General features: G+C 57.4%; 1 protein-coding gene across 1 annotated transcript in view; it reads left to right on the top strand.

Moving 5' to 3' along the window:
• The window catches only part of LOC140406576 (protein phosphatase Slingshot homolog), a 15,179-nt gene extending 10,558 nt beyond the window's left edge, over positions 1-4,621 (top strand). Inside the window, exons 3-4 of the mRNA XM_072494576.1 lie at positions 2,438-3,091; positions 4,352-4,621. Of these exons, the coding sequence (XP_072350677.1) occupies positions 2,438-2,621 (184 nt within the window). The 3' untranslated portion in view covers positions 2,622-3,091; positions 4,352-4,621. The remainder of the gene's footprint in view (positions 1-2,437; positions 3,092-4,351) is intronic.
• The last annotated feature ends 7,879 nt before the right edge of the window (positions 4,622-12,500 follow it).

Raw genomic sequence — 12,500 nt, 5'->3', positions numbered from 1 at the left:
TGGTATATTTGGACTTTCAGAAGGCGTTTGACAAAGTCCCATGAGGAGATTAGCGTGAAAAATTAAAGCGCACGGGATTGGGGGGGGAAGTGAATTGAGGTGGACAGAAAACTGGTTGGCAGAGAGGAAACAAAGAGTAGGGATTAATGGGTCCTTTTCCAATTGGCAGGCAGTAACCAGTGGGGTACCGCAGGGATCGGTGCTGGGACCCCAGCTAGTCACAGTGTATGTTCATGATTTGAATGAGGAAACAAAATGTGATATCTGCAAATTTGCAGACGACACCAAGTTGGGTGGGAGGGAGAGCTGTGAGGAGGATGCGGAGATCCCTCACTGTGATTTGGACAGGCTGACTGAGTGGGAAGATGCAGTAGAATTTGGAGAAATGCACTTTGGTGGCAAAAACGAGAAGGCAGATTGTTATCGGAATGGCCATGAATTAGGGGAGGGGAGTGTGCACCGAGACCTGGGTGACCTCGCACATCATTATTCAAGCAGGGAGGAAGGGTTAGACCAGGAAACGACAGGCCGGGCAGTCTCACCTCAGTGGTGGGGAAACTATTGGAAGCAATTCTGAGAGACAGAATTAATCTGCATTTGGAGAGGCGGGGATTAATCAGGAACAGTCAGCGCGGTTTTGCTAAGGGAAGGTCATGTCCGACCAACTTGAGTTTTTCGAAGAGGTGACCAGGTGCGTATTTGAGGGAAATGCATTTGACGTAGTCTGCAGGAACGTCAGCAAGGCTTTTGATGAGGTTCCACATGGGAGACTTCTAGCGAAGGTTAGAGCCCATCGGATCAAGGAAATTTGGCAAATTGGATCCGGGATTGGCCGAGTGGCAGGAAGCAGAGGGGGATGGGCGAGGGGCGTTTTTCTGACAGGAAACCCGTGTCCAGTGGGGTCCGGCAGGGGTCAGTGTTGGGGCCCTTGCTGTTTGTGGTTTATATAAATGATTTCGGTGTGAATGTAGGAGGGTCGGTCAGTAAGTTTGTGGATGATCTGAAAGTTGGTGCGGTGGTGAACGAGGGTAGCCTTCGAGAACAGGAGGATAGAGACGAGCTGGTCAGATGGGCTGTGTTGTGTTCTGCTCGTGTCGGAGTGTCAGCTGCTTCATTGATGTCGGCTCTGACAAAGGACGGTTCAGACTTGGAGATCGCTTTAACACGTTTATTAAACTATTAACAATTCTCCTCCTTGAGTTCGACTCTCCTGCTGATCTTGCTGCAGTAACTCAGTCTAACTAACCAGTCTACTCTAAGCCATGCGGTGGGTGTGATGCTTCCTGATCTGCCCCTGTCTCTCTGAGTGTCGCCTGTGGAAAAGGGAAAGAGCAGGTGCGCCCTGTCCTTTTATATGGGTCGCCCCCTTGTGGTAGTGTCACCGCTGGGTGTGTCTTGACTGCCCATTGGTCGTGTCCTATCTTACTGGCCTATTGGTTGACTGTCTGTGTGTCATGTCCCTGGTGCTCCCTCTAGTGTTTATTTAGTTCTAGTATGTCCACATTAACCCCTTGTGTATTTACAATGATGCATATCACCACAGGCTGATCAGTGGCAAATGCAGTTTAATCCGGGTAAGTGTGAGGTGATGCACTTGGGCAGGACAAACAAGGCAAGGGAAATACAGGATAAACGGCAGGAACCGGGGAAGCCCCGAGGATCAGAGGGAGCTTGGTGTGCCTGTACACTCACTCTTTCTCTCTCTCTCGCTCTCTGTCTCTCTCTCTCGCTCTCTGTCTCTCTCTCACTCACTCTTTCTCTCTCTCACTCACTCTTTCTCTCGCTCTCTGTCTCTCTCTCTCTCTGTCTTTCTCTCTCTCTCCCTCTCTCTCTCTCTCTCTGCCTCTCTCTGTCTCTCTCTCGCTCTCTGTCTCTCTCTCACTCACTCTTTCTCTCTCTCACTCTTTCTCTCTCTCTCGCTCTCTGTCTCTCTCTCTCTCTCTCTCTGTCTCTCTCTCTCTCTCTATCTCCCTCTCTCTCTCTCTGTGTCTCTCTCTGTCTTTCTCTCTCTCTCCCTCTCTCTCTCTCTCTCTGCTTCTCTCTGTGTCTCTCTCTGACTTTCTCTCTCTCTCCCTCCCTCTCTTTCCCTCCCTCCCTCTCTCTCTCTGTCTCTGTCTCTCTCTCTCTCTCTATCTCCCTCCCTCTCTCTCTGTGTCTCTCTCTGTCTTTCTCTCTCTCTCCCTCTCTCTGTCTCTCTCTCTCTCTCACTCACTCTTTCTCTCTCTCTCTCTCTGTCTCTCTCTCTCTCTCTATCTCCCTCCCTCTCTCTCTGTGTCTCTCTCTGTCTTTCTCTCTCTCTCCCTCTCTCTCTCTGCTTCTCTCTGTGTCTCTCTCTGACTTTCTCTCTCTCTCCCTCCCTCTCTTTCCCTCCCTCCCTCTCTCTCTCTCTCTCTCTGTCGTTCTCTCTCTCTCACCCTCGCTCCTTCTCTCTCCGCAGTAAACAACGCCACAATTACCTGTGGCGGAGCTGTTCGGAAACTGACCTGACTGAGATCTCCGAGGAGACGCCCCAGCAAGCCGTCCCAAAGCGGTCCCAGGACGACTCTGAGACTGGGACCAGACTGTCTGGGCAACCTGCATCACTCTCCGAGATCCCACGTCCCCCTCCGCCTCGCCCCTGAGTGTCCCACTCCCCCTCCGCCTCGCCCCTGAGGTCCCACTCCCCCTCCGCCTCCCTCCTCATGCCTCACCCACCCTCCCCTTTCCCCACCCACATTTGACCCACCCTCGGCGGGGACCCGTGGCAGTCGCCTCCCGGGGACCCCGTGCCAGTCGCCTCACGAGGCCCCTTCTCCTCCCCACCCGCTCCCCCGGGTCCCCTCCATCAGCGTCCACGAGGCTTTGGGCTTGGAGGGCGGCCCCGGTGGGAGGGCAGGCCCCGGAACCTGGCCTGTGGGTCCCTGAGCCCCTGACGCCCTCCTTGAGGGAGAAGATCGACCTCTTGTCGCTCATGTGGCAGGTGAAGGAGATGGAGAGGATGCAGGAGGCGTCAGACAGCAGCCGGCCCCCAGCCTCACAGCGCGCCAAGGCCTGGCGGAGGAGGGCCTTCTCTGTGCAGGCCACCAGATTGGAAGACCTCACCCGGAGCAAGGTAAATGTTGTCTGGGCGTGGTGGGGGGGGGGGGGGGGGGGGGGGGGGTGGGGTGATGCTGGCCCTGGGTGGAGGGGTGGGCAGGCATCCCATCGGGAGCCCAGGGGCTGAAGCCTCAAGCGAGGCCAGGAATAGCCAACCCAGGCCTGAGGCCTACTATGTGGCTCAGTGTCCCTGACGCTCGGGTCTCCCGGCGGAGGGCAGCCTTGGATTGGGAGACCGCTTCAGCGTTAACCTTTACCCCCTCCCCGCCCCCTGGGGTTGACCTCCATTGATCTGGTGACCCCCCCCCCCCCCCAAGAGCTCCCACTGATGACACTGACTCCACTTTGACCTGTTGACATCTCCGCCAACCCCCCCCCCCCAATCACCTCATTGGCCAACATCCGACCTCCAGTTTGGTGTGCCTTGACCCCTGTGTCTCATTGACCCCCCCACCTCCATCGTTGCCCACTGGGAGGGCGAATGGGTTCAGCCGAGTTCAGCAGGGGAACCTGCCTCCTGACCCCCCCCCAAAGCCTGTCCCCCATCGACAAGGCCACAAGTCAGGAGTGTGAGGGAAACTCTCCACTCGCCTGGATGAGCGCAGCTCCAACAACACTCGAGAAGCTCGACACCATCCGGGACAAAGCAGCCCCGCTTGATCGCTTCCCCTTCCACAAACATTCACTCCCCCCCCCCCCCCCCCCCCCCCCCCCCCGCCCCCCCGACGCACAGTGTCAGCCGTGTGTCCCGTCTACAAGATGCACAGCAGCAACTCACCGAGGTTCCTCAGGCAGCACCTTCCAAACCCACGCCCACCTCCATCGAGAAGGTCAAGAGCAGCAGATACCTGGGAACCCCCCCCCCCCCAACCTGGAGGCTCCCCTCCGAGTCACTCCCCACCCCGACTGGGAAATATATCGGCCGTTCCTTCACTGTCGCCGGGGCAACAGCCTGGAACTCCCTCCCTAACAGCACAGTGGGTGCACCTACACCCTCGGGGACTGCAGCGTTCAAGAAGGCAGCTCACCCCCACCTTCTGAAGGGCAACTAGGGGCGGGCAATAAATGCTGACCTCACCAGCGACTCCCGCGTCCCGGGTAAGATTAATGAGGAAAGCAGGGTTCTGTTTGCCGACCCCTCCCCCAATTGGTTGACCTTTCGACCTGCCGTTGATGCCCCCTGACCCTTTTGGGGGAGGAGCCTCTGGGGCCCGGGGGTTGTGATTGGTTTTCTCCTTCCCATCGCTCTCTCTCTCTCTCTCTCTCCCCCCGCCAGGCCGCCCGAGGGGAGGACCCACCCTGGCCCCGCTCGCCCGGGGCACGCCCAAGGAGGGACCACCGGACGGCGGGGGAGACGCCACGCCCGCTGCGGCACAGCAGCGCTGTCGACCTGACCGAGGAGGAGGAGGAGGGCGGCCCGGACACGTGCGGGGACCCGGGGGGCGGGGGAGAGGGGGGAGGGGCGCCGGGGCCCCGCCCCGCCCGGCAGGCCGGCCTTCAAACACCAGGGGTCGCTGTCCTCCCTGCGGGACGCGGCCCTGGTGTCCCGCGGGAGGAAGGGGTTCACCGGGGGGGGGGGAGGGAGGGAGGCGCTCCCCGAGGACGAGGGGGGGGGCGAGGAGTCCCCCGCCCTGTAACCGGGGGGGGGGGGGGGCGACTGCCCGTTTCCCCAAACTCCCCCCTGCCCAGCGCTGCCTCCCGTCCCCGATCGCCGATATTCAGCAACACCGGCCCACGCGTCCACACAGCGTCTGCAACCCTTCACGGGGTCCCAGCATTTTTCATTTCATTTCATTGCTTCGCCTCATCACGGCAAACCCCCCCCCGCCCCCCGCACCAGGAGCAACGAGGGAGCAGCGATCGCCAACCCCCCTCACACAGGGAGGATTCAGACCTCGTCTTCATGAGGAGAGAGACGGTCAGAGGGTTTAGGGAGGCAATTCCAGAGCTTTCATCCCACCCCTCCCCCGGAGAGGCCAGGACTGGGAAAGAGCAGAGATCCCGGAGATAGGGAGGGTTGTAGGGGGCTGGAGGAGGTCGCAGAGATAGGGAGGGGTTGTAGGGGCTGGAGGAGGTTACAGAGATAGGGAGGGTTGTCGGGACTGGAGGAGAGTACAGAGATAGGGAGGGTTGTAGGGGCTGGAGGAGGTTACAGTGATAGGGAGGGGTGTAGGGGGCTGGAGGAGGTTACAGAGATAGGGAGGGGTGTAGGGACTGGAGGAGGTTATAGAGATAGGGAGGGGTGTAGGGGCAGGAGGAGGTTACAGAGATAGGGAGGGGGTGTAGGGACTGGAGGAGGTTATAGAGATAGTGAGGGTTGAATGGGCTGGAGGAGGTTACATAGAGAGGGAGGGTTGTAGGGACTGGAGGAGGTCACAGAGATAGGGAGGGTTGTAGGGGCTGGAGGAGGTTGCAGAGATAGGGAGGGTTGTATGGGCTGGAGGAGGTTACAGAGATAGGGAGGGTTGTAGGGGCTGGAGGAGGTTACATAGAGAGGGAGGGTTGTAGGGACTGGAGGAGGTCACAGAGATAGGGAGAGTTGTAGGGGCTGGAGGAGGTTGCAGAGATAGGGAGGGTTGTATGGGCTGGAGGAGGTTACAGAGATAGGGAGGGTTGTAGGGGCTGGAGGAGGTTGCAGAGATAGGGGGCGTTGTAGGGGCTGGTGGAGGTCGCAGAGATTGGGAGGGTTGTTGGGGCTGGAGGAGGTTACAGTGATAGGGAGGGGTGTAGGGGCTGGAGGAGGTTATAGAGATAGGGAGGGGTGTAGGGGCAGGAGGAGGTTACAGAGATAGGGAGGGGGTGTAGGGACTGGAGGAGGTTATAGAGATAGTGAGGGTTGTATGGGCTGGAGGAGGTTACATAGAGAGGGAGGGTTGTAGGGACTGGAGGAGGTCACAGAGATAGGGAGGGTTGTAGGGACTGGAGGAGGTTATAGAGATAGGGAGGGGGTGTAGGGGCAGGAGGAGGTTACAGAGATAGGGAGGGGGTGTAGGGACTGGAGGAGGTTATAGAGATAGTGAGGGTTGTATGGGCTGGAGGAGGTTACATAGAGAGGGAGGGTTGCAGGGATTGGAGGAGGTCACAGAGATAGGGAGAGTTGTAGGGGCTGGAGGAGGTTGCAGAGATAGGGAGGGTTGTATGGGCTGGAGGAGGTTACAGAGATAGGGAGGGTTGTAGGGGCTGGAGGAGGTTACATAGAGAGGGAGGGTTGTAGGGACTGGAGGAGGTCACAGAGATAGGGAGAGTTGTAGGGGCTGGAGGAGGTTGCAGAGATAGGGAGGGTTGTATGGGCTGGAGGAGGTTACAGAGATAGGGAGGGTTGTAGGGGCTGGAGGAGGTTGCAGAGATAGGGGGCGTTGTAGGGGCTGGTGGAGGTCGCAGAGATTGGGAGGGTTGTTGGGGCTGGAGGAGGTTACAGTGATAGGGAGGGGTGTAGGGGCTGGAGGAGGTTATAGAGATAGGGAGGGGTGTAGGGGCAGGAGGAGGTTACAGAGATAGGGAGGGGGTGTAGGGACTGGAGGAGGTTATAGAGATAGTGAGGGTTGTATGGGCTGGAGGAGGTTACATAGAGAGGGAGGGTTTTAGGGACTGGAGGAGGTCACAGAGATAGGGAGAGTTGTAGGGGCTGGAGGAGGTTGCAGAGGTAGGGAGGGTTGTATGGGCTGGAGGAGGTTACAGAGATAGGGAGGGTTGTAGGGGCTGGAGGAGGTTACATAGAGAGGGAGGGTTGTAGGGACTGGAGGAGGTCACAGAGATAGGGAGAGTTGTAGGGGCTGGAGGAGGTTGCAGAGATAGGGAGGGGTGTAGGGGACTGGAGGAGGTTACAGAGATAGGGAGGGTTGTAGGGGCTGGAGGAGGTCGCAGAGATAGGGGGCGTTGTAGGGGCTGGTGGAGGTCGCAGAGAGGACTGGAGGAGGTTGCAGAGATAGGGAGGGTTGTAGGGGCTGGAGGAGGTTAGAGAGATAGGGAGGGGTGTAGGGGCTGGAGGAGGTCGCAGAGATAGGGAGGGTTGTAGGGACTGGAGGAGGTTGCAGAGATTGGGAGGGGTGTGGGGACTGGAGGAGGTTACAGAGATAGGGAGGGTTGTCGGGGCTGGAGGAGGTCGCAGAGATAGGGAGGGTTGTAGGGACTGGAGGAGGTTGCAGAGATTGGGAGGGTTGTAGGGGCTGGATTAGGTTACAGAGATAGGGAGGGTTGTCGGGGCAGGAGGTGGTTACAGAGATAGGGGAGGGTTGTAGGGGCTGGAGATTACAGAGATAGGGAGGATTGTAGGGACTGGAGAAGGTTGCAGAGATAGGGAGGTTTGTAGGGACTGGAGGAGGTTACAGAGATAGGGAGGTTGTAGGGACTGGAGGAGGTTACAGAGATAGGGAGGGTTGTCGGGGGACTGGAGGAGGTTACAGAGATAGGGTTGTAGGGGCTGAGGAGAGGTTGCAGAGACAGGGAGGGTTGTAGGGGCTGGAGGAGGTTACAGAGATAGGGAGGGTTGTAGGGGGCTGGAGGAGGTTACAGAGATAGGGAGGGTTGCAGGGGCTGGAGGAGGTTACAGAGATAGGGTTGTCGGGGCTGGAGGAGGTTACAGAGATTAGGGAGAGGGTGTAGGGGGTTGGAGGAGGTTACAGAGATAGGGAGGGTTGTAGGGGCTGGAGGAGGTTACAGAGATAGGGAGGGTTGTCGAGGCTGGAGGAGGTTACAGAGATAGGGAGGGTTGCTGGGGTTGGAGGAGGTTACAGAGATAGGGAGGGTTGCTGGGGTTGGAGGAGGTGACAGAGAACGGGAGGGTTGCTGGGGTTGGAGGAGGTTACAGAGATAGGGAGGGTTGTCGAGGCTGGAGGAGGTGACAGAGATTGGGAGGGGTGTAGGGGTTGGAGGAGGTTACAGAGATAGGAGGGTTGCTGGGGTTGGAGGAGGTGACAGAGATAGGGAGGTTTGCTGGGGTTGGAGAGGTGACAGAGATAGGGAGGGTTGCTGGGGTTGGAGGAGGTGACAGAGATAGGGAGGGTGTTTAGGGACTCAGTGATGGTCAGTGTAGAGTTTAGCTATAACCTTCAAAACGATATTGATTGGTGGATAAAGTGTCCGCTGGAATTTAACGCAGAGGTGAGCATTGGAGATCGATTATATACGATAAGGGAATCGTGTAGATGGGATTTAGAGTGGTTTCACAGGTCGGCGCAACAGCGAGGGCCGAAGGGCCTGTACTGCGCTGGAATGTTCTGTGTTCGATGTTGTAGGGAGTACAAAATAAATAGAAATACACTAACCGGGCTGGATGAAGTGAGAGATATCAGCAGACACAGACCCGTAAAGGTAGCAGTGCAAGGAGACAAGGTTGTCAAGAAAGAATATGGAATGCTGTATTTCATTGGCACAGGTTTAGAGTATAAAAGCAAGGAGATAATGTTAGAATTGCACGAATAACTGGCGAGGCCACAGCTGGAGAACTGGGTGCAATCCTCATCGCCACTTTACAGGAAGGACGTTCCTGCTCTGGAGAGAGGGCTGAGGAGGTTCACAAGAAGGTCGCCAGGGCTGGAAATGTGCGGCTTATGGAGCGAGATTGGAGAGGGTGGGGTTATTTCCGGTTGGAACAAAGAAGGCCGAGAGGTGACGTAATTGAGGTGGACAAAATTAGAAGGGGAAGAGATAGAGTGGACAGGAACATAGAACATAGAACAATACAGCGCAGTACAGGCCCTTCGGCCCACGATGTTGCACCGAAACAAAAGCCATCTAACCTACACTATGCCATTATCATCCATATGTTTATCCAATAAACTTTTAAATGCCCTCAATGTTGGCGAGTTCACTACTGTAGCAGGTAGGGCATTCCACGGCCTCACTACTCTTTGCGTAAAGAACCTACCTCTGACCTCTGTCCTATATCTATTACCCCTCAGTTTAAGGCTATGTCCCCTCGTGCCAGCCATTTCCATCCGCGGGAGCAGGCTCTCACTGTCCACCCTATCCAACCCCCTGATCATTTTGTATGCCTCTATTAAGTCTCCTCTTAACCTTCTTCTCTCTAACGAAAACAACCTCAAGTCCATCAGCCTTTCCTCATAAGATTTTCCCTCCATACCAGGCAACATCCTGGTAAATCTCCTCTGCACCCGCTCCAAAGCCTCCACGTCCTTCCTATAATGTGGTGACCAGAACTGTACGCAATACTCCAAATGCGGCCGTACCAGAGTTCTGTACAGCTGCAACATGACCTCCCGACTCCGGAACTCAATCCCTCTACCAATAAAGGCCAACACTCCATAGGCCTTCTTCACAACCCTATCAACCTGGGTGGCAACTTTCAGGGATCTATGTACATGGACACCTAGATCCCTCTGCTCATCCACACTTTCAAGAACTTTACCATTAGCCAAATATTCCGCATTCCTGTTATTCCTTCCAAAGTGAATCACCTCACACTTCTCTACATTAAACTCCATTTGCCACCTCTCAGCCCAGCACTGCAGCTTATCTATATCCCTCTGTAACCTGCTACTTCCTTCCACACTATCGACAACACCACCGACTTTAGTATCGTCTGCAAATTTACTCACCCACCCTTCTGCGCCTTCCTCTAGGTCATTGATAAAAATGACAAACAGCAACGGCCCCAGAACAGATCCTTGTGGTACGCCACTTGTGACTGTACTCCATTCTGAACATTTCCCATCAACCACCACCCTCTGTCTTCTTTCAGCTGGCCAATCTCTGATCCACATCTCTAAATCACCCTCAATCCCCAGCCTCCGTATTTTCTGCAATAGCCTACCGTGGGGAACCTTATCAAACGCTTTGCTGAAATCCATATACACCACATCAACTGCTCTACCCTCGTCTACCTGTTCAGTCACCTTCTCAAAGGATAAAATTGTTTCCCTTGGTGGAAAATTCTAGAACCGGGGGGGGGGGGGGGGACACAGATTCGAGAGGACAGGGAGAGATTTGGAAAGGAGGATGAGGTGTGTAATAGAGGTGTTTGCACGGGGTGGGTAATGGGGGGGTCAGTGTGGGTGAGTGGGCACAGGGGGTGATGGGGGTCAGTGGGCACAGGGGGTGATGAGGGTCAGTGTAGGTCAGTGGGCACAGGGGGTGATGGGGGTTAGTGTGTCAGTGGGCACAGGGGGTGATGGGGGTCAGTGTGGGTCAGTGGGCACAGGGGGTAATGGGGGTCAGTGGGCACGGGGTGATGGGGTCAGTGGGCATGGGGAGAAGGGGGTCAGTGTGGGTCAGTGGGCACAGGGGGTGATGGGGGTCAGTGTGGGTCAGTGGGCACAGGGGGTAATGGGGGTCAGTGGGCACTGGGGGTGATGGGGGTCAGTGGGCACAAGGGGTGATGGAGGTCAGTGGGCACAGGGGGTGATGGGGTCAGTGGGCACAGGGGGTGATGGGGTCAGTGGGCACAGGGGGTGATGGGTCAGTGGTCACGGGGTGATGGGGGTCAGTGGGCACGGGGTGATGGGGTCAGTGGGCACAGGGGGTGATGGGGTCAGTGGGCTCAGGGTGATGGGGATCATTGTGGGTCAGTGGGCACAGGGGGTAATGGGGGTCAGTGGGCACAGGGGGTGATGGGGTCAGTGGGCATGGGGAGAAGGGGGTCAGTGTGGGTCAGTGGGCACAGGGGGTGATGGGGGTCAGTGGGCACAGGGGGTGATGGGGTCAGTGGGCACAGGGGGTGATGGGGTCAGTGGGCACAGGGGGTGATGGGTCAGTGGGCACGGGGTGATGGGGGTCAGTGGGCACAGGGGGTGATGGGGGTCAGTGTGGGTCAGTGGGCACAGGGGGTAATGGGGGTCAGTGGGCACAGGGGGTGATGGGGTCAGTGGGCATGGGGAGAAGGGGGTCAGTGTGGGTCAGTGGGCACAGGGGGTGATGGGGGTCAGTGGGCACGGGGTGATGGGGTCAGTGGGCACAGGGGGTGATGGGGTCAGTGGGCACAGGGGGTGATGGGTCAGTGGGCACGGGGTGATGGGGGTCAGTGGGCACTGGGGGTGATGGGGGTCAGTGGGCACAGGGGGGTGATGGGGGTCAGTGGGCACAGGGGGTAAACAAGTCAATGTGGGTCAGTACTGACCCTCTGACAGTGCGGCACTCCCTCAGTACTGACCCCCTGACAGCGCAGCACTCCCTCAGTACTGACCCTCTGACAGTGCGGCACTCCCTCAGTACTGACCCTCTGACAGTGCGGCACTCCCTCAGTACTGACCCTCTGACAGTGCGGCACTCCCTCAGTACTGACCCTCTGACAGTGCGGCACTCCCTCAGTACTGACCCTCTGACAGTGCAGCACTCCCTCAGTACTGACCCTCTGACAGTGCGGCACTCCCTTAGTACTGACCCTCTGACAGTGCAGCACTCCCTCAGTACTGACCCTCTGACAGTGCAGCACTCCCTCAGTACTGACCCTCTGACAGTGCGGCACACCCTCAGTACTGACCCTCTGACAGTGCGGCACTCCCTCAGTACTGACCCTCTGACAGTGCGGCACTCCCTCAGTACTGACCCTCTGACAGTGCGGCACTCCCTCAGTACTGACCCTCTGACAGTGCGGCACTCCCTCCGTACTGCCTCGGGGTGTGTCCCTCTGGGATTATAACGCTGATACTATACGAAAGCAGCGTCACATCTGTAGCCCTCTCATATCCTGTGTCACTGTTGCTCGCGTGTGCCCCACATGTGAGATATTTGGTGCCTTACTTGCGACCTCCTTTCCTGTATTTCAGACTGGATTCTCAGCCTCATTATTGTATATTTCCGATGCATGAATAAAGTTTTATTCTTTCAGTTTTGTTGTTACCTGCGTTCTGAGAGGCCTTCGTGAATCCTTCGCCCCGAGTCAGTGGGCCTCGGTCTCAGTGTTCTTGCCGTCAGTAAGGTGTAGCCCCCCGCCAGGCCCCCCCGGACCCGGAGTCACATCACGATTGAAATTCACAAATATAACTGGGAAATGATCACCGTTCCCCCCCCCCCCCCCCCCCCCCCCCTAACCCCCACCCGCTCTTCAACTCAGCCGCAGCCTCTCCACACACAAGACAGACAAACACAGAAGTGACAGAAGGGGGTAAAATAATAAGGCAATGAAAAGTCTCCGGGCGGGATTCTCCCTTCCGGGGACTAAGTTCCCACGTCGGCGGAAAAACCGCCGCCAACCAGTCCGGAGCCAACAGCCCCCGAAAATGAGGAATTCTCCAAACGTTCGGGGGCTAGGTTGCCACCGGAGCCGGCGACGAAGTTCGGTGGGACGGCCGGTGTGATCTTGCGCGTGCGCGGACAGGGCAGCGTACTTCCGGGGGTTCGCTTCTCCGCGCCGGCCCCCCGGTCAATATGTCCGAGCCCTCCAGGTACCGGCGTGGAGGAAAGAAGGTCACCGGGGAAACAGCCCCCCCCAGGCCGCCGTGCCCCCCGCCCGCCCCCCCCCCGGGCAG

The sequence above is a fragment of the Scyliorhinus torazame genome, unplaced genomic scaffold (genome assembly GCF_047496885.1).
Source record: "Scyliorhinus torazame isolate Kashiwa2021f unplaced genomic scaffold, sScyTor2.1 scaffold_663, whole genome shotgun sequence".
NCBI lineage: Eukaryota > Metazoa > Chordata > Chondrichthyes > Carcharhiniformes > Scyliorhinidae > Scyliorhinus > Scyliorhinus torazame.
The sequence above is the reverse complement of the archived record's forward strand: the minus strand, read 5'-3'. Positions and strand labels throughout refer to the sequence as shown.